The 20,134-nt window shown below is 44.0% G+C and overlaps 1 protein-coding gene across 1 annotated transcript in view; it reads left to right on the top strand.

Moving 5' to 3' along the window:
• PEBP4 (phosphatidylethanolamine binding protein 4) overlaps nucleotides 1–20,134 on the top strand; it is a 267,163-nt gene that overhangs the window by 126,806 nt on the left and 120,223 nt on the right. Inside the window, exon 4 of the mRNA XM_027853833.1 lies at nucleotides 8,827–8,925. Within this exon, the coding sequence (XP_027709634.1) occupies nucleotides 8,827–8,925 (99 nt within the window). The remainder of the gene's footprint in view (nucleotides 1–8,826; nucleotides 8,926–20,134) is intronic.

The following is a 20,134-nucleotide window of genomic DNA, read 5'->3' as shown; positions in this document are numbered from 1 at the left end:
TTTCTGTCAGAGGTAGCCCTGACAACTTCATGTTATCTATAAATTTGATAAGCATGTAATCTGTGTCTTTGTCCAAATCACTGATTAAAAAAAGTTTACCGGAACAGGACCAATGACAGAATACTGCAGCTACCTCTGTAGATTTCCTGCTAGGTCCTGATAGATAGATTAATCAATAGATTTTGTTTTTGGCTAGCAAACCAGCTCTGGATTCACCTAACTGTTCTAGCCTACAGGCCAGATCTTTTTTGTCCACAAGGTTATAATGAGAGACAATCATATACCATGTATAAATCCACAAGTAACCAGAGCCTGAAAGCCCATTCAGGAGTGCTCCCAGCTATATATCCAAGGCTTGATTCCTTTCCTTCAGTTTTGTTATACAAAAACCACACATAGTAAATAGGAAATAAACTCATTTATTCAAGCTGATAGCAAACTGAAATCTGGTGTTATACAGATGAGGACACCCAGCAAAGCACAGAGTGGTTGAGCTCTCCTATTGGACACAGAAAGAGAGATGGGGAGAGAGAGAGAGAGAGAGAGAGACAGAGACAGAGACAGAGAGGGGAGAGACAGAGAGAAGGGGAGATTGAGATCTCACCCAAGGAGAAATTCCCTGAAGTCTGTCATGTGATAAGCTAGGGATAGGGACATGATTGAAGTGCTGTCATTTCAACATGTCAGCTTTTCTCAGTCTTTCTCTCCCTTCAGGGATCTCCCTGGAGGAAATATAAAATATCTCTCTTAAAGCTGGAAGCCAGAAGACCAGAATCTCTCTTCTCCCAAGCTCCTGACAGCTCCAACCCTCACACAGGTCTGAAACATTGAATTACCAATCTGGATCAATAAGGAGAGTCTTATGCAAATGATTTTTGAGTTCCTGGTTACACTTGTATATCACAGCTATGGCATTTTGTTGATTTATCAACCCTGTTAAAAAAGAAAACAAAGCTGGTCTGGCAATTATCTCACAGTGATAATTGAATCCATTTTTGATACATAAAAGCTATCATTTCTAAATGATCTCTTTTTACCAGGAATCAATATCAAATCAAAGTTTGAAAATTATACTTTCTTACCCCCTTCAACAAAATCAAAGTAACATTTACCCACCTTTTATCCTATAGCAACTCTCCCTTTTCCATGATTCCTCAAATATCACCATCAATGGTTCGGCAATCTCACCCATAACATTTGTAATGCACTAGGACAGGTCACTGAAACTCACTGAGGGTATCTAGCTCCTATCTTACTGGCTCTTTACTTAGCTTGAGTTTTAAGTCCCTGCTCACCATTTTTTGTTCTATCCTTTTCATTCTGAATATCTTTCTTCTTGATAACAGAAACAAAAGAGGAATCGAGTAGTTGTGTCTTCTCATCACAGTTCTTGCTTTATGTAAATTTGTATTATGGAAATTCGACTTTACATAAAGAGTTCTGAAAGAAATCTGTATTTCAACAAAACACCTGTGTTAACTTTACAGTACTGTGCCCTCTCTCTTTGCTCCTGCTGCCATCCTCATGTCCACTCCTGCCCCATTCCTCCCTCTCCCTCCTTCCCTCCATGCACACTTGGATGCTGTCTGTGTCCCTGGCCCCTGCCTGTTGCCTGTCCTCTCCTACCCGTGTCCATGTGCAGCCCCCACATGTCTGTCCCCATATTCTTCCTGTCGATTCTGGGCATGTGGCTGACCCTGCATCTTCCTCCTCTTGCTCTGGCTTCCCTGTCGCTGGGCCACACTGTGTCCTTGAACCATGTGGCACCCCTTCCCTCCACTTGAGCATGGCCTCCTTCCTACTTCCCTCCCTCCCTTCCCTGCCTCCACAGGGAAATTTGCATTATATAAAAATCACTTTGAATAGACTAGGTCTGAGAAAGGGTCCACTTACATAAAAAGTGAGAACTGTCTGTATTGTCCATTGTCATCATCCCATTCACTCCATCAGTAAACACATCTCTTCTTTGTTTCTCTTCTTTCTTCCCAATATTACCTTTAAAAAAAAAACAAAAACATCATTTAGCACACAAATTATACGACCTTTGGGTAATTTTGGGATTTCACATTCCTATTTTTATAGGACTACCGCCATTCTTTTGTATTCATTCTCAGTCATCTTCCTGCTTCTATCTATTGTATTTGTCTTTCAGAAATTTGAACTCCTGGATTAATCCCTATGTAGTCACATAAGTCTTTTTAGACCCTTCCTCCTTTTCTTTCTCATCATTATAATTTGCATTTATGTCTTCAGATTTTCATTCTTGAGAGCTTCCCAATCCTCTTAAATCAGCTCGTCTTTAAGAATCTCAGGCCACAAAATTTTGCCAATCTTTTCTTTGAATGCTTTGAAATCCATTCCCGTAATGTCTAGAGCACACTTCAGTCTTTGACCAGCATTCCCATCCTTGTCTACCAGGAATCTTGTGATAGCATGGGCATTTCTTCCCAAGGTTCCAGTCATTTCTATTTCCTTTACTAATTCCTTCTACTTGGCTATAATATCAATTCCCCTTATCAAATCCTCTTCAATATAATAGGGCAGGCAAACCAGCCTAACTGAAGTAGCGAGGCACCCTGAGGGAGAGACAGAAGACAATACATGCCAGGCAACGCAAACCACCACCACCACCTTGACCATCACCTTCAGATCTTGATGAAGACAGTCCAGAACACTGAACCCTGGGAATAGCAATTCTTCCAGTGCAGCACCTGGAACCATCATCATGGCATGCCACCCCCGTGGAGATGTAGCCTGGAGATTACTCGTGCAGGTGCCAAAGCCACAGCTACTGAAGATCCAGAAAAGAAAGTTCTTGCCACCAAAGTGCTTGGCATAGTCAAACGATTCAATATCTGAAACTGTTATCATTTTTTTCAGTGGAAACGACTTTGAAGAGGCATTTCCATCTGTTTTGCCATGGCACCCTAAGGACTTTGGGACCTTTCCATCTTACTTGAAGCTGAAACCTTGACCATGTGTTGTCTCATCCATTTGAATGGGAGCTCATGGAGAGCAGGGGCTGCCAGACCTTTCTATTTGTGTCCTTGGTGCTTAGCACAGTGCTTTGCATATAGTAAAGTGTTTAATAAGCACTTGGCTCATTCATTCATCTATTCAGTACTTTTAAGTGTCTGAAACTGATGGGAAGATCATTTCTATCTGGAAAATAAAATAGCAAATCAGTAATTTCTCATTTCTGCTCTTAACTGAAGGAGATGTGTATATATATATATATATATGTATATGTATATGTATATATATAAGACAGCAAAATAAATAAAGTTCCCTATCACAATTATATGTATGTCCTCTCTTCATGCCAGTTTTGTGATCTGCTACTAGAACTCATTATCCACGTCCTCTTTCTGGAAGGGGTGGTCTAGAGTAGGTTCTTACCATGATACTTCTTTCTCCCCCTCCAATAATTGTGAATATCCACTGAAGTGTATGTCTTTTTATATTTTATACTCTTTCACTACCTCTTTTATCCAATCTTGTGTTAAACCTCAAATTATTTATTTATTACCTACTGTTGACCTCTTTAAACTCTTGGCTAAGCATTGCTTTGGAGACAATGTTCTAATAGTTATCTGCTCTACAGTTGCCATCCCCACTGAGGAAACCATGCATCTGCACCTTTAGGGACTGTCTCAAAGGGATGGCTACCAAGGTACCATGTTGAAACATCTGAGCATACTGCCTATTACTGAGGTGACACATGCATGGGTTCACTGACTACATCCCATACAGTCATTGGCGACTGGGCCTGGGTATTTGGAACCGCGGTGAGCTATAACAAGAAGAATCCCTGCAGATGGAGCTGATAGGCAGGGGCACAACTCAAAAATGCTGGGAACGCACAAATCCTGATCTTGAAGCAAATGGATGGGATTGTGGGTCAGGCTTCTGAGTAACTGCACCATGGGAGGACTCTTTAAGAACCCTTCTTCATCCTTGCTTTCTTTATGTGCTCCTTGCTCCTCGCAGGGGCATAGTGCTAGATATTGGAATCGAACACAAGAATAGGCAGTACAACATCTGCGACTAGACCTGCAACTGTCTTGCTCTATGACCTTGGGTGAAATACATTCATAATTATAACCAAAAAAACTCATTGGTTAAAGTACTTTCCCATTCTTTGTGTCGTGCTGGATGTTCCATAGAGGTCCTGTCCTTCCTTTCCCTTATGAAAAACAGGATGATTAGTAGAAAGCTTGCAGGGCCTGGAGTCAGGTGAGATAGACTCAAATCCTGACTCCAATGCTCATCAACCTCCTTGAGCTTCAGTCTCCTCATCTGCAAAATAAGAGTAAAAATGTCATAAGGACCAAAGATGATAATATATGGAGAGGGGAGAGGGATTTGAACCCAGGTCCTCATGACTCTAAATTCATTACTCTTTCCACTACACTGTACTGCTTTTGGGGGCTACACAGTTGATGTAGTCACAGATGAGGAGTTATGGATTTGTTAAAACAAGGTGTTAATATTCAATAATCTCTTTACAAGTATGAGTACTTCTTTCTGATTGAATCAGAAGATGCAACAGATTGGCTGGGCTGAAAATTGGCCATGACTCTGGAGGCTTTAAATAGCTAAGTTCTGGACACAGTGAACAGTTCAAAAGTCCTGGCAGGAGCCAGTAGTCAAGGAAGAACCCAACTCTTCATCAGGGGTGGGGGATGAGAAGGAAAAGAGAGGAAGGGGAAGAACAAGATTTTCTCTCTTCTCTTCCCTCCAGCAACCAAGGTGTCTAGCTGTGAAGCTCCTTACCCAGAGGGAGATACGTATCCCTTCCAGTTAGTTGAAAAGCCACTTTCAGAGAGTTTAAGGCACAATTGAGGGGGCAGAGAAAACACTCAAGATAAGCAAGGATTGAGAGATGCAGTTATTTAAGGAGGAAAACAACTTCAAGGAGCATGACCTCTGACAGCAGAGAAGAGAATCAACTGTGGATTTATGAGAGTCATTGTGCTCTATAAAGAGTAGAATCCTGGGAACCTAGTAGAGATGCTGTGCCCACGGAGGAGCTTTGGGAGGACTCCGCAGGGAAGAAAGGACTTCAAGGCCTAACAATGTGGGAGGAGTGACCAGCCTTGAACATGCTCATGTGTTTACCTCATTACTACTGAACCCTAAGTTTGTACCCACTCTTCCCACAGACTCAGTGTATATTTATCAAAGAGAATGACCCAGGCTTATGGGAGGAATGGTTTGTTGCTACTGTTCTTACTATGCTATCTTAATAAGTGCCTTTGCATTATGTGTCTACTGGCTAACTGTCAAGGGAAAGCACACCAATGGGGGCTCATGAGCTATAATTTTGAAGCCCAGACCCACAAAGTACCCCAGAATCCAAAGTAAAAGCAACCTCCGGGACCCAATCTCACCGTTTTGAGTGCAAAGTAAGGGAGCATCTCGGAAGAGGAATTACACATGTAAAGCACTTTGAAAACCTTAAATCACTATATAAATATCAGCTATAAATATTATCATTATGGAGTTGCACTTCTCCCTCCAAAAAATAGAAGAGAAAAAGTCATAATCTTTCCTTATCTTTCAGCACTAAAACTAAAAACCCAAATTCTAGATTTCTCTCACTTAGAGACTTTTGTATTATCACTACAGACACACAACACTTTATCAACAAGGCTATACATAAATAGGAGATTAAAAGAGAATTTTGAGAGATTATAGAGTTTATCTTCTTGCCTCTGGGCAGGCTCACACTCCACCAATCCCTTATCCCTTCCTTTAGAATTCATTTGAAGAGGTAGTCACATCTAGGTGCAGGGTGGCATAGAGAAGTATAAATTAGCCCCTGCCCTCAAGGGGCTGATGTTCTCTGTTGAGCAGTCAGGACAAGCTCACATGGAACAGTTAAAAAAAATCCCTGGAGAAGCAAACTATACAACCTGCCTTAGTAACACACATTTTGCTCTATGCTCTCTGTTCTCATAGATAGGTCAGAATTACCAGAAATCAGTTTCATATGTCTGGGCTATTCAAAAGAATGACTCCCTTCCTCTCCTCCTTCCCTGCCTGGAGCAAACGCTCCAGTGATCAGAAAAGAGGGGTGGAGGAGCCTGGGACAGACTCTGTGGAGCCTAGCAAGGAGTTAACTCCCCATGCCCCATTTCATCTGGTAGGAGGGAGAAAGCTGAGGTGGAAACCCCCCAGCATTTGCGAGGGTGTTTGGGAGCTCCTGCTGGAGGATGTGGTTGGTGGCAGGGCCGGGAACCAGCTCCCTAGGCACACAGAGACAAAAGAGGCGAAGGTCAGGACCACAAAAGCCCATTCTTTCCTGCTGAGCTCTTTGAAGGGGGATGGGTAGTTAGGAGCAAAATCAGGAGATGACGGAGGTAGGGGGGAGCTCCAAACCTTAGGATTAGAGGAGGTTGTCTGAGGGCACTGGTCAGCCATCTCAGAGTCTCTAGCTCTCTCTTCCTAGATCACCAAGGAGGGAACCAGCACCACAGACCCAAGGAGTGCCTTTGTCCCTAGTCGGGTAGGGGCACGGCAGGGAAACACCTCTTGGAAATGAGGATAACTCGCCTGGGCACTTTGATTCTGGGGGAAAAGAGAGCCTGAGTGAGGACTGAGGTTCCAGGAGACCTTGCAATGAGTTCAACTCTGCCTCTCCACGTCAGAAGGGATCCGTACTACTCCAGAGCACTCCTCTCTCTGCTCCCCGTCTTCTTCCCTCCACATTTCCTTGTGTCTCCCAAGGAAATCCTTGAGATCAGCCTCGCAGCCTCAAATCATTCCAGTCTGGCCATTGTCATGATTGGAGATTTGGGAGGACTCATCCCCATCTCATCTTTTTCCAGCCTGAGCCCTGCCCGTGGGTACATGCCTGAATATAAACTGAGTTAACACCCAACCACCCCAATCCATCTTGGACCCTGTGCTGGAACCAGGCAAAGCTCTAGGAGTCTATGAGGGACTGAGAATGCTCCCCCACTCCCTGTCATCTCTAGCTTAAAAAATGCCTGGGCCACCCAAGTGCCCCTGGTGCCTCACTTTCTCTCTGGATTACTACAGTTCTCTCCCACTTGGTTTCTTTGCCTCCCATCTTTACCCCACAAATACATTGTATAAATGACTGCCAACAGGGAGTCATTTATCCCATTCAACACCTTTTTTGTGCCTCTCCTAATTGTTAGTGTTCTCAGGCTCCCACATTTTCCTAGTGCACTTTGATCCTTCCCTTGCCCCTATCGCTCCCTAGCTTGGACTGTACTAATTTGGGACCATGGTGTACCCCTCCCCGCCAGTAGAATATAAGCTTAAGAACTTGAGGACTAGGGGCAGCTAGGAGATGCAGTGGATAGAGCATCAGCCCTGGAGTCAGGAGGACCTGAGTTCAAATCTGGCCTCAGACCAAACACTTGACACTTACTAGCTGTGTGACCCTGGGCAAGTCACTTAACCCCAACTGCCTAAAAATAATAATAATAATAAAAAGAACTCGAGGACTGGTCCTGTTTCATTTTCTCTTTGCCTTTCCAGGGTCTAGCGTAGTATCCAGTACATCATAGGCATGTAATAATTGTTTGTTAGACTGAACTGGGTGGCTCTATATTGTCTTTCAAATCAAGTCAAAACTCAGAACGACAGACTCATTGGACCATAGATTTAAAGCTGGAATCCCAGAATCTTTGGGCTATAAGTGGTCTCTGAGGTCACCAGCTCTAGCCTCTGGACAATTCTTACCGCTGTTTGGTTGCGTCCCACTCCTCATGACCCCATTCAGAGCATTCTTGGCAGAGACACTGGAGTGGTTTGCCATTTCCTTCTCCAGCTCATTGTACAGATGAGGAAACTGAGGCAACCAGAGTTAAGTAGATTGCTCAGGGTCACGTAGCTAGCGTCTGAAGCCTGATTTGAACTGAGGAAGAAGAGGTTCCCTGACTCCAGACCCAGCACTCTATCCACTGTGCTACCTAACTGTCAAATCCAGCCTCAGAAGCTTACTAGCTGTGTGACCCCGGACAAGTCACTTCACCCTGTTTGCCTCCATTTCTTCATCTGTAAAATGAGCTGGAGAAGGAAATGGCAAACCACTCCATTATCCTTGCCAAGAAAACCCCAAATGGGGTCACAAAGAGTCAGACGCAACTGAAAACAACCGATCAACAACAGTTCCGCCTCTTTAATCCTTATAACTGAACCCTATTCTACCTACCCAACTACATCCCTGTTCCCTTTCCATATGGTAATGTTCTCGTTCTCATCTTGAGTTTGTTTACACCATTCCCTCTGCCCTGGATGCCCTCCAATTCCCTCTTCCCCACCTAAGCCCTACCCAAGGCCCCACTCTAAACCCACTTCTTTCATTAAATTCTTCCTGCTAAATTCAGCCTACTCTCATCTCTGAAATACTATATAAAGCACTTGTAGTTTGTAATACACATTTTAGTATTTGTCTTATGTAATATCATTTTATGTCTCCTCTAAGTCTGCATAAGTCTGCTCAGCCTCTAGACTTCTTGAGGGCAGGGACCCATTTGATATGTCTTCTGTGTCCCCTAAAGTGTCTAATAGAGTACTGAGTACATGGTAGATGCTCAGTAAATACTTGTCGATTACTAGATTCTCCTCCATCGAAGGGAGATCCAGGCATCCTGCCTTCCTACTCCCACCCAACAGACCTCAAATCCTGCAATGGAACAATGTCAGCAATGGCAGCCCCTGCATAGGTTGTCATGAGAGCAGAGTATCTTGGCTGGCATGGAGGGTGGGGCAGTCAGAGCCTTCTTTTATCCTCATCAAAGGCCTGGTCACCCATGACACTGAATTCTCTTCTGATTTTTGTTTCAGAATAAGAAGTACATATTGATGATGGTTGATCCAGATGCCCCCAGCAGGAATTATCCAAAAAATCGCTACTGGAGACACTGGCTGATAGCGAATATCAGTGTGAGTAGATTTATCAATACCTTCTTATCCATGAAGGGTGATAGCTGGGAGCTTGAGCTTATTGGTGTTTTCATGTTCCCTTTTGGGAGAGGAACCTGGGATAAGCAGAGAGCCCCTGGCATCACCCGCCAGCCACCTGTCCTCCACAACCCCCTTCATTTCCTAATTGGGTTTCTAAATCAGAGTATGTCCTTCAGAGCCTGATTGATGTCTGGGGGCAGAGAAGGAGAGCTGGAGCACTACAGAGCCAAATGCTAGGATTTCAGGGCTCTAGAACATTCCGATTGGTCCCATTGGTAGAACCTGAGACAGCTCTAACCAGAATGGTTCTCATAGGCAGCTGTTCCATCCTTGTGCTCCCGATGTGGCCTGAAGAGGCTGAGGAGCCATGGAGGGGTAAGCGTGTCTATTTTGTGGTTTGTTTGTTGTTGTTTTTATTTTAGGCTCAGCTCATGGCCCCTTTCTTCCATTAGTTGTGAATGCTTTCATTGTGAAAGGGTGTAGCGTAACATAGCTCCACAGTGGTGTCCGAAGGTGCCAGAGAGCCCTCCAGAGGGACTGGGAAAGTTAAAACGGCGTGCCAAGGCTCTGACCCCACTACTTCTGATGTGCTGGGAGTGTGGGGTGGGATATTCACTAGTCAATGAACTTCTGGACAGGGAATGGGGTTTATATAGTCAACAGCCCCTGAAAGAGGCAAGAAGTAGGGTGGGGAGGATGGCAACACACCGACGAGTGAAGATCAGCTCCCAGCACATGTCTGGCATATATAGGTTGCCAGCTGCCAAAGAGCAATTTTGGCCCCTGCTGTTGATGGTTGTTGGCCAGAGAGAGGTGCTGGGAGGCCTCCCTTACTCCATATCTCCTGACTCCCTTCCCTAAAAGGAAGGGCTGAGCAATGTTGGAACCCTTGCCCACCCCTTATCAAAAGCCTCTCATCCAAAGGAGGCGTCATGGAGCAGAGGCATAGAGCAGCTCTGCCGAGGGGTCACTAGGAGGGAAGGTGAGAGGAGAAAAGGGAGAAGGTGATGGAGCTACCCTCTTTCTAGGGGACTGCTGACTTTCAGTCAGGAAGATGTGCTAGGTGGCATGCTTAAGGGAAGGGGCATACAACAGAAGGGAAGGAATGTGTCTCCATAAGGCTCTGGGATCATGGAAAATACTCTTTCGCTCTAACCCCAGACCAAAGACTGTCTTCTAAGAGGTTCCTAGAATCTTAGAACAAGAGAATGTTGGAGCTGGAAGGAACCTGAAAAATCATCGAGGCAACATCTTTATTTCTCAGCTGCGGAAACTGAGGCCCAAGGGAATATGGCCAATTGGGACTAGAATCCAGGTCTTCTGACTCGGGCTAGTTCTCTTTCCACTGAACCCCAGTTCTGACTTTGTACTACAGAAGCAACATTAGCTAGCAGGCTCTAAGAATGGAACAGGCCTTCGGGTGAACAAGGTGGCCTCTCTGTTTCCTGCGAAGTTCTTACAATAGGGTTATTTTCTCATATGACATCTTTGGAGTGGAAGGGCCAGCCAAGATCAGCCGCCCAACTTAGAAATGGAGTAGGTGGCAGTTGTCCGGCAGACAACTGCCAGGACGAGCCTCACAGCTCTCTCCACCATGGCTAAGGGTGTTGAATTTCAGGCCGGTTTTCACCGGCTGTCCCTGGTCTGAGTGCCAAACAGGAAATGGTGGCTTTCTTCAGCTATTTCCCCTAGGTCCTGCCCCTCCCCATAGGCCCTGAATTCCAGAGGGCCACACAGAAAGTATACATCACATCCTGTGGGATATAGGGTGCTGGATCCCACCCAAGGAGACCCAGAGGGAGGAAGGGCCTTCAGTATAATCTAGGGGTACTTTTTTCATGCCTACTCTGGCACCATGCAGTGGGACAATATTTTTCCAAGAGCCAGCTTCAGACAAAATTTTATCAGTCTATAGAACTTTTTTTTTTTTTAATCAAAGGGCCTTGCTTCTAGATCATAGAAACTTCGAATCATAGGATTTCATAATTGGAAGGGACCTAAAAGTTCATTTGTTTCAATCCACACTCGAAGAAGTATCCCCTCTACAACTCTCCTGACAAATAGTTATCCAATTTCTACTCAAAAATATCCAGTGATGGGGAGCTCACTACCTTTCAAGGTATCATATCCCTGAACAATTCCAGTTACCATTGAACTGAAATATGCCTGTATAATTTCAACCCCTTGTAACTAGTTCTGCTCTGTAGGGTCAAGCAAAAGCAATTAATCACTTGACATCAGGCTCTACCTTCTCAGATCCTTCAATGTATAGTGTGGTTATGAGTGACCCTCTTGTGTGTGCGTCCTTCCTAAAATGTGATAGCCAGAACTGAACACAGTACTTTTTTTTTTTTTGCAAGGCAATTGGGGTTAAGTGACTTGCCCAGGATCATGCAGCTAGTGAGTATCACGCGTCTGAGGCTGGATTTAAACTCAGGTCCTCCTGACTCCAGGGCCAGTGCTCTATTCACTGCACCACCTAGCTGCCTCTGAACACAGTACTCTTGAAGTGGTCTGAATAGATGCTTCATCTGGAGGATGGCAATGGCCTCGGGTTCTTGTGGCTCTGCCAATGTAATACAAGCCCTAGGAGCGCTTACCAAATTGGAAAGGTTTCAAATACAGACCTGGGAATAGATTGTATGACCACAAACAGCCTCCTTTTTTCCCTGTAAAGTATGAAGGCCAACACCATCCTCCTGCCCCTCAGGGTCGCAACCCAGGAGTCACCCTGGATTCTTATCCAAGCTGTTGCCAAGGTCCAATGATTTTACCTTTGTGAAATATCTTGAATACGTTCTTTCTGTCCTCTGACCCTGTTACCACCCTAGTGCAGGTCATCATCACCTCATGCCTGGATTATTGCAATATCCTGGTGGTGGGTCAGCCTGCCTCAAATCTCTCTCTACTCTAAACCATTCTCCGTTCAGCCGCTAAAGTGATTTTCCTAAAACAGGTCCAATCATGTCATCACCTTACTCAGTAAACTCCACTGGCTTCTTATTATTTCCTCCAGGAGCAAATACAAAATGGCCTTCAGAGCCCTTCATAACCTAGCCCTGTCCTACCTTTCCAGTCCTCTTATGACCTTGCTCTCGTAGATGTACTCTTCCATCCAGCAGCACTGGTCTCCTGGCTGTTTTGTGAACCAGACACTCCATTTCTTGGCTCTGGGTGTTTTCTCTGGCTGTCCTCATGCCTAGAATGCTTTCCCTCCTCCGCTCTGACTGCTGACCCACCCTGGTTTCCTTTAAGTCCCAACTAAAATCCTACCTTCTACAGGAAGCCTTCCTTAGCTCCTTTTAATGCCAGCTCTTTTAATTACTACATAGTTATCCTGCATATGGCTTGCTTTGTATATATTTGTTTGCATGCTGTCTGGATTGTAAGCTCCTTGATGGCAGGAACTCTTTTTGTATGCCCAGAGCTTATCACAGTGTCTGGCACATAACAGGGTCTTAATAAACGTTTATTGAATTGATCTGAACAGTTTGGATTAGGAAAACACTGATATAGAAGATGGAAGGAAGGGAGAGCTAAGAGTCAGAGCAATTGGATTCTATTCCCAGCTCTTCTATCAACGCACAACGAGGCCCAGAGAAAGTCACCATGCTTCACTTTCCCCTTCTGTAAAATGAGAAAAGTAACCTGCGTTCCTTTTCCCATTTGGAGTGAATGGAAATAGTAGATTTTGAAACTCCAGCTATAATGATGTTCAACCTTTCACATACTGGTGTGGTCAGAGAATGATGGTAAAAACATCGATGGGGCAGCTAGGTGGTGCAGTAGATAGAGCTCCGGCCTTGGAGTCAAGAGGACCTGAGTTCAAATCCGGCCTCAGACACTTGACTCTTACTATCTGTGTGACCCTGGGCAAGTCACTTAACCCTGATTGGCTCATCAAAAAATAAATAAATAAAACATTGAGCTTCTTGGAAACAAACCCTACATGAATTCAATGTACTCTCAGTACCCCTTTCCTCCCCCCTCCCCATCCCACCTTTTCTGGAGAGTACCCATTTAGGAGAGATTTTTAGCAGAACATTAAATGGTTTCTTTCTCCCACCATTACTATGTTCTCAGCTTTTACTTAAAAAGGATGTGTTTTTCAGGTCTGATTCATCTAATAATCTTTAGCTTGAAAGTCTAATTAAGTTATCAATAAATTTGTATCATTCATTTCAGAAGAAATGCATATAGGCTCCTCTTTTATTGGTCTTTGAAATTAGTGCTTGGAGCTTTTCATGCAAGTATTTTCATTAGAGTATTGTTAATGGGAATATTGAATATGTGAAAATGGGATATTAATACTTTCCACAAAGAAAATCATGAGTGATGACAAAGAGAGCTTAGAACAAATAAAGACATCTCCATCCACCTGCCCTCCCCACCCCCTCCCCACCCAAGAAGATCTTCCTAGAAACTCTCAGGGATTCTAAATTTTGGCCTGGAAATCTTTTGCTTGAAAAGGAAAATGAAAATTCGTTCCTTGCTCTGCTGCATTTCTCACCTCCCCTCGCTGTTCATGTTTCCATCTATCCCTTGGATGCAGTCAATGTAGCCAGCACCCCCAGTGTGTTGTGATAATTAGATAAATGGAAACTACAAACAACCGGGCAAGGTCACTTTGCAACACCAGCTTTTTGGCAGTGGGGTCAGCCACACAGAAGCCTAAGGCAAAGCTGGGAGGTGTGAATCTGAGTCATTGGCTCTGCTGCTGGGTCTGAACTTAGGCAGAGGCAAACCATTTCTCTAAGCCTCAGTTTCCACCCAATTCCCCATAAAATGAGGAGATGGGACTGGGTTAAGGTTCCTTCTAGCTTTCATGAACTCCATTGGCCACCCTGTACCTCAGTTTCCTTCTCTGTAAAACAGAAACCTCTGAGAATTGGTATCAAGATCATCTGTGTAAAAAAATCAGGAGCCCTATGGTAATCTGTAGATTTATTCTGATTCCTAGTCTGTCAATTTTCATTGAAATCAAAGCAAATAAAAAACTATAATTGGGCACTTCTGTGCCCAGAACTGTGTCAATGATGGGGAAACAAGTAAGATAAAGGAAAAAGAATGCTTCTTATCTTCATAGGAGAAGCACCATAATGCGTTGGACTTGACATCAGAAGGGGTCCAATAGACACAGCTTTGCTGGCTGTGTGACTTTGATCAAGTCAGTTACTCTTCTCTATTTTAGTTTCTTTATCTATAAAATAGGGCTAATAATGCTTACCAAGCCTATTCACAGGGTTGTTGTGAGGAAAAGGTATTGCAAATTTTAAAGAATTAAAGAAACATTAATTATGATTATTACCTGGAAACCAGGGTCAGACAAAGAAATCAAAGCAAGGCAATGCATTAAGATGTGATTTATTTATTAGCACATTTGCGAGTTGGCTGTTGGGATTTGAACACGTTGTTCAGGTATCTGTTTTTCCTGTATTATAATTGTCTGTTTTAAACAATAATTGGAGGATATTCCATTTAACTGGTACAACATAAAGTTCCCCCCTCCCCGCTCTAGTGACATTTTCAATGATGATCATGAGGAAGTTATCCAATTTTGAAATAAGGCCAATTTTAATGACCCACCCACTTCTGAAGACCCCACTCTATAGCCCAGGTGCTATTTATAGTCCAGCCCTGTCCATGGGTCCTGGGCTTCACAGAAGCTGAATTTCTAAGAATGTCAAAACATGCAAAGCCTTATAACAAAAAGAGTTCATCTGATTCCTCCCCTTCATCATTTGAGACTTGTTGGGATCAGGTCCAGTCATCTCCAAGAGTTTTGGCCAGCAAGCCCCAAGAGACTGATACAAAGAGTCTCCTTCTTGACACCCATCACTGGCACACACACAATTTGAGCCAGACCCAGGGCCAAACTAACTAGGATAGAGTGAGTAGGGCTTTTCCCCATAGTGCTGAGTGCTTTCTCCCCACAGTGGAGACCACCAGTCCCAGGCCTTGCACTTCATGGTGCATCCCGACTTGTTTGCTTATTCCTTCTAATAACAGCCCTGGCCCGATTTCCTTGTGTCCTCTCAGACCAGAGACAAATCCATAGAACTGGTCCAGAAGTGGGCAAAGCTGAAATTCAGGTCCAGGTAAATTCTGCCCTACCATGGCATCCCAGCAGATGGCTACTTCATCCTCACCACTGGCTGCTGGCTTGTTGTTTTCTAAAACCCAGCACCCTTCACCATTCCTTTAGCACCCAGGGACTTCATATTGCTGTCATTGTCACACCCTACAGATGCTTTCACTCCCATTCAAAATAATTTCAATAAAATGTTGCTATAAAGTAGAATATTATCTTTTGATGAATGTTTTTAAAGCCCTTTAGGTTTTCATGGTAATTTGTAGTGTAAAATTATTTAGAGATAAGAGCCAAATTAGCTCTGGTATGCTCAGGTCGCTGTGTCCTGTTATCCATGTGAGCAGTGTTTAAATATAATCAGCCCTTCGACTAATGCAGCATAATTGTTCATTTGAAAGAGCTTTTTTTACTCCATTCAATGAGTCATTAAAATATTCAAGGGATAATGCAGTGAATTGGAAATGAATTTATCATATTATCCTGTACATACTGTAGTGCCTCAGGTAACTAGGCAGAGAGAGAAAGGGGAGAGAGGGAGAGACAGAGAGAGAGAGAGGGAGGGAGGGAGGGAGAAGGAGCAAAGAAGAGAGGAGCTGGCTGTTCATGAGGAATCTGATAAACAAGGCTTTTGAATTGGTGTACGGGAAGGCTAGAGAGGAAGGATGGCTGGAGAGAAAGAAAATGATTTTCTTCAAACAGCTCTCTCTCTCTCTCTCTCTCTCTCTCTCAACATTCTGAGAATCTGTACTCCACCACAGCTCTGCTGTTAACTTATTTTTATCAAATATGTTTATATCAGAAAGTCGTTATGGAAACCAATTCTGCCATCCAGGAGAATTCCTGGATCAGGCAGAAAACACACACACACACACACACACACACACACACACACATTGCTCCCTCTCTCAATCTTTTCCTCTCTCACACACTCACATTCTCACTATTTCTCTTACACACACTCACTGTCTCACACATACATAACACACTTATTTTATCTTTCACACAGTAATGCTCATTCTCTCTTTTTCTCTCTCTGACACACACATACACACACACACACACACACACACACAGAGTCCACAAAGGCACAACAACAGGCCCTTGCCCACTCAGCTATGAGCTCAGCGGGATCAGTGACTGAGGGTTAACATTGACAAAACAGAGGGCAGCATCCCTGGGTTCCATAGCCTGGAGATAAGTCAGAAAAAAAACACTGAGGGGAAATGGGGATCGTTGTCCAGCGGATAGGGCTGAGGCCGGCATCATAAACTCCATCCCTGGTTGCTGGTCTTCAGTCAAGTCTGTCCTTACCATGCTCTAGGGCTAATTTCCCTACTCAAAACAACTGCCCTTTAAAGAAAACAAATAGGGCCACGGCAGAGTCAGACTTTAGACACTCTAAGTGTGTAATCAGAAGTGGAGTCATAGAACTGTAGACTGTCATCATGAAGTCTAACCTCTCCTTGAATAGCAATCCACTGTACGACACCCCGGGCAAGGGACCGTCCAGCCGCTGCTGTCAGTCCTCCAGTGATGGGGAGCCAGCTGCCTACCAGAGCAGCCTTTCCACCACTGGATTGCTAGAGAGTTATTCCTTATATCAAAGTCAGACTTCTCCTCTCTGGAAATCCTACCCATCAGTCTCCAGTTCTGTCCTTTGAGGTCAAGCAGAACAACACTGATTCCTTCTCCACACAACAGGTTTTCAAATGCATGGTGGCAACAGTCCATCTCAGGCCTTATCTCTACCAGATTAACTCTTCCCCATTTCTTCAATGGGTCCTCTTATGCCTTGGTTTCCAGGCCCTCTACAATCTATTGGTTGCCCATCTCTGGATGTACTCCAGCTTGCCAATGCCTTTCCTGAAACGTGACATCAAGAACTAAGGATGTAGCATGACCATCCAGAGGGCAAAAGGACCATAGACAAATGATGGCCTAAATCATGGGATTTTGAAATGGAACAGCTGAGTTCAGACCATATCTAGGTCTGAACACTGAGCTTCTGTTAATGTAGCCCTAAGATGGCATTCACTCGATTGGCCATGATATCGTACTTTTGATTCATATTGAGTGTCCAGCCCATTAAAGCTGCCAGGATTTTCTTTCTTTGCTTCTTTGTATTTTGCATCCTTGCCCCTATCATCTGTAATCATAGTAAGTGTTTAATAAATGCTTGTATTCTTCCTTCATTACTTCTTCTGTCCCTTTCTCCTTTCTTTCCTTCCTCCTTTCTTTCATTTCTTCTTTCCTCCCTCCCTCTCTCCCTCCTTCCTTCCTTGTTTCCTCCTTTCTTTCCTTTTTCCTTTACTTCCTCTCTCCCTTTCTTCTTCCTTCCTCTTTTCTTTCCTTCCTCCTTCTTTTCTTCTTTCCTCCCTCTCTCCCTTCCTTTCTTCTTTCCTTCTTTCCTCCTTTACTTCCTTCCTCCCTCCCTCCTCCTTTCTTCCTTCCTCTCTCCCTCTTTTCCTCCCTTTCTCCTTCTTTCTTTTTTTCTCTCTCCCTCCCTCCCTTCCTTCCTTCCTCCTTACTTTCCTTCCTCCCTCCCTTCGATATTCCTTCTTTCCTCCCTCCCTTCCTCCCTCCCTCCCTTTCTCCTCCCTTCCACCAGTTACATCAGACTTCTGAAGTGTAGCTCATCTAAGCTTGGTGTCCTGAGTTCATTGAAGGCGTTCGGCTCTCTTGCTATCTCCTTACTTATCTTAGTTTCAAGCACCTCTTAACTTATTTGTGTTTTATCCTTTCCAGTCAGAAGTCACTTGTAGAGAAAACAGAAGCAAGTTCTGAGTCAAGCAATTCTCCCTTCTCTGTCTCAGTCATTATCACTGCCCCTGCCACTCCAAGCAGTGCTACTCTCTTTTCTTTAATATTCCTCTTGCTCCCAACATGTCTTTAAAACAAGCCCTTTCTATTCTCCTTTTCATTCTTCACTTGCTACCAGACACTTTGAGCTTCTGTTTTCCTGAACCCATACCTTCAGGTCTAAGGAACTCTTTTATATTCATCCTCAGTTATGTACCCTTGTTTCCATCTTCTGTACAAGTTGTTGTTTTTTATTCTAAATTGGTCCCATAAGTCCACTGCACTTCCACACAAGTCTCTTTTAACAGCTACTTCTTCCTTCTCCATCAGAATCACTTATGTTTATGTTGTCAGAATTTCAATCTTGAGAGCTTCCCGTCCCTCCTGGGAAAACTTCCACTGTAGAATGTTGGGCCATGGGATGTCCTTTATCTGAACTCTGAAATCTATTCTCCCCAAATCCAGGATGCTTGTCAGACTATTCCTGGTCCTTCCCCCTTACCACATCCCAGGGCTTTTCTGCTAAGTCATAAATATGTTGACTTCTCCTGCTAGGATTTTCCCATTCTAAATCATGTATTGCATATTATGTCTCTAGACACCCTCCCCCAGCAGAATGGGCAGACGAGAACAATTTGTTCCAACGGTGATGAAGGCGGCCGAAGCAGGTGCTGGGGAGAGCTTAGAGCTTGGGCAGACATCAAAGACGCCAAAGTCATCCACTGCATCTGGGCCATTGCCAGTCATCTTGACTTTTGTCTTGCCACTGGAAGACACAGTGAGGCTGACAACTTTGTGCAATTCTGCCTCACTTAAATACGTGCATGAGTCAAGACATCAACCTGTGATGTCATTGGTCCTCTTTAAAAACAAAGGACAAACAATAACAACAACAACTATATCGCTATCACAAACTCAAAGTCGTTGCGGTCACTTTCTCCCAAGGTTCTCCTCATTTCTACCTTGGTGACCAGTACCTCCTCATTGGCCAGAATCAGGCCCAAAAATAGCAGCTTTCTTTGTCACTTTTTCCACCTTTTGACAAATGGAATGATCGTCAAGAGAAAGAAGGAATTTATCACCTGTTCTGCTTTTTGGAGAGGGTAAGAATTCCAGCAGATGTCAGGATAGTTGAAATCTCCCATTAGTATTATATCATGACCCTGTGCTAGGTTTGTGATCTGTTATATGAAGTCATTGTACATTTTCTCCTTCTGACTGGGTGGTCTCTTGTATATTCAGATCCCCGTATCACTTTTATTTCTCCATCCTTTAATCCAAATGCTCCCTAGCTCCTCCAGCTTATGACCTTCTTTACAGAAGTCTATCTTCTGTATCACCATCTCTGTGTCCAGCAGAGGTAGAGTATAAGAGTAGGTCATGGGAATTGAGCAGATTGAGGAACTGAGAAGTTAGTGTATCTAAAGAAGCATTAACATGTATGTTAAAGTCCCCTAGTATGAGAACAGGAGATGGGAGGAGGGAAAGGGCCAGGCACTGAACTCATTGAGGAAAGAAGGTGAATGTCTTGGGAATCAACAGATAATGGCTAATAGAATATGGATTGAGTGATAAATGTGGGTGTTTGTTGTGCTTAGTTCTTGAAGAAGACCAAAATGACATCGCTATGTTAGAGTCAAGTTAGAGTGTGTCCAGCTGTGGCTGATCAGACCAATGTGAGTTCAGAATGTTCTACCACAGGTTGGGCACAAATAGTCCGTGTGAACCTTTGGGGTGGATTCTCTAAATTGGCGCATCTCGTGTTTTTTTTGAGCTTCAATTCTGCTTTGCTCACGGAGCACAGCCCCTTCTCTGATGTGGACACACCATGCTGAGCGGTCCTGTGCCAGTGTCTCCCATGTCATGTAATCAATTCCAAATAAATGTAGATGGCGTGAACTTTAACAAAGGAGAAGTTGTTTAATGAAGGTGAAAGATAGAGAGCCTGGAAGTGGAAATGAGGAACAAGGAGGATTCCAATTCTCCCACCATGACCATTGAATTGGAGGAAAGAGGGGGCGGGGAGAGAAGTGTGAGAGAGAAAGTAGCCAGTGCTGGAAAGGATAGTAGAGGAAGAACTAGATCTCAGTGAGGACCACTAGATGGAATGAATAATTAAAGAAGAGGCTTAGGATTAAAGGAAGTTTGAAAGTGTTCATTATGAAGCAGATATTTCAGAGGGCAAAGTGGAAGGAATGAAACATTGTGGGGGTACGGTTGAAGGGAACAGAGCTCTACCATCGGTATTTCCAGTACTTGCTCAGCCAACAAGAAGACTCTTTGTTATCCCACAGCGTT

The sequence above is a fragment of the Vombatus ursinus genome, unplaced genomic scaffold (assembly GCF_900497805.2).
Source record: "Vombatus ursinus unplaced genomic scaffold, bare-nosed wombat genome assembly UNPS02010219.1, whole genome shotgun sequence".
In the NCBI taxonomy this organism is placed as follows: domain Eukaryota; kingdom Metazoa; phylum Chordata; class Mammalia; order Diprotodontia; family Vombatidae; genus Vombatus; species Vombatus ursinus.
This window is presented reverse-complemented; position numbering and strand designations above follow the sequence as displayed.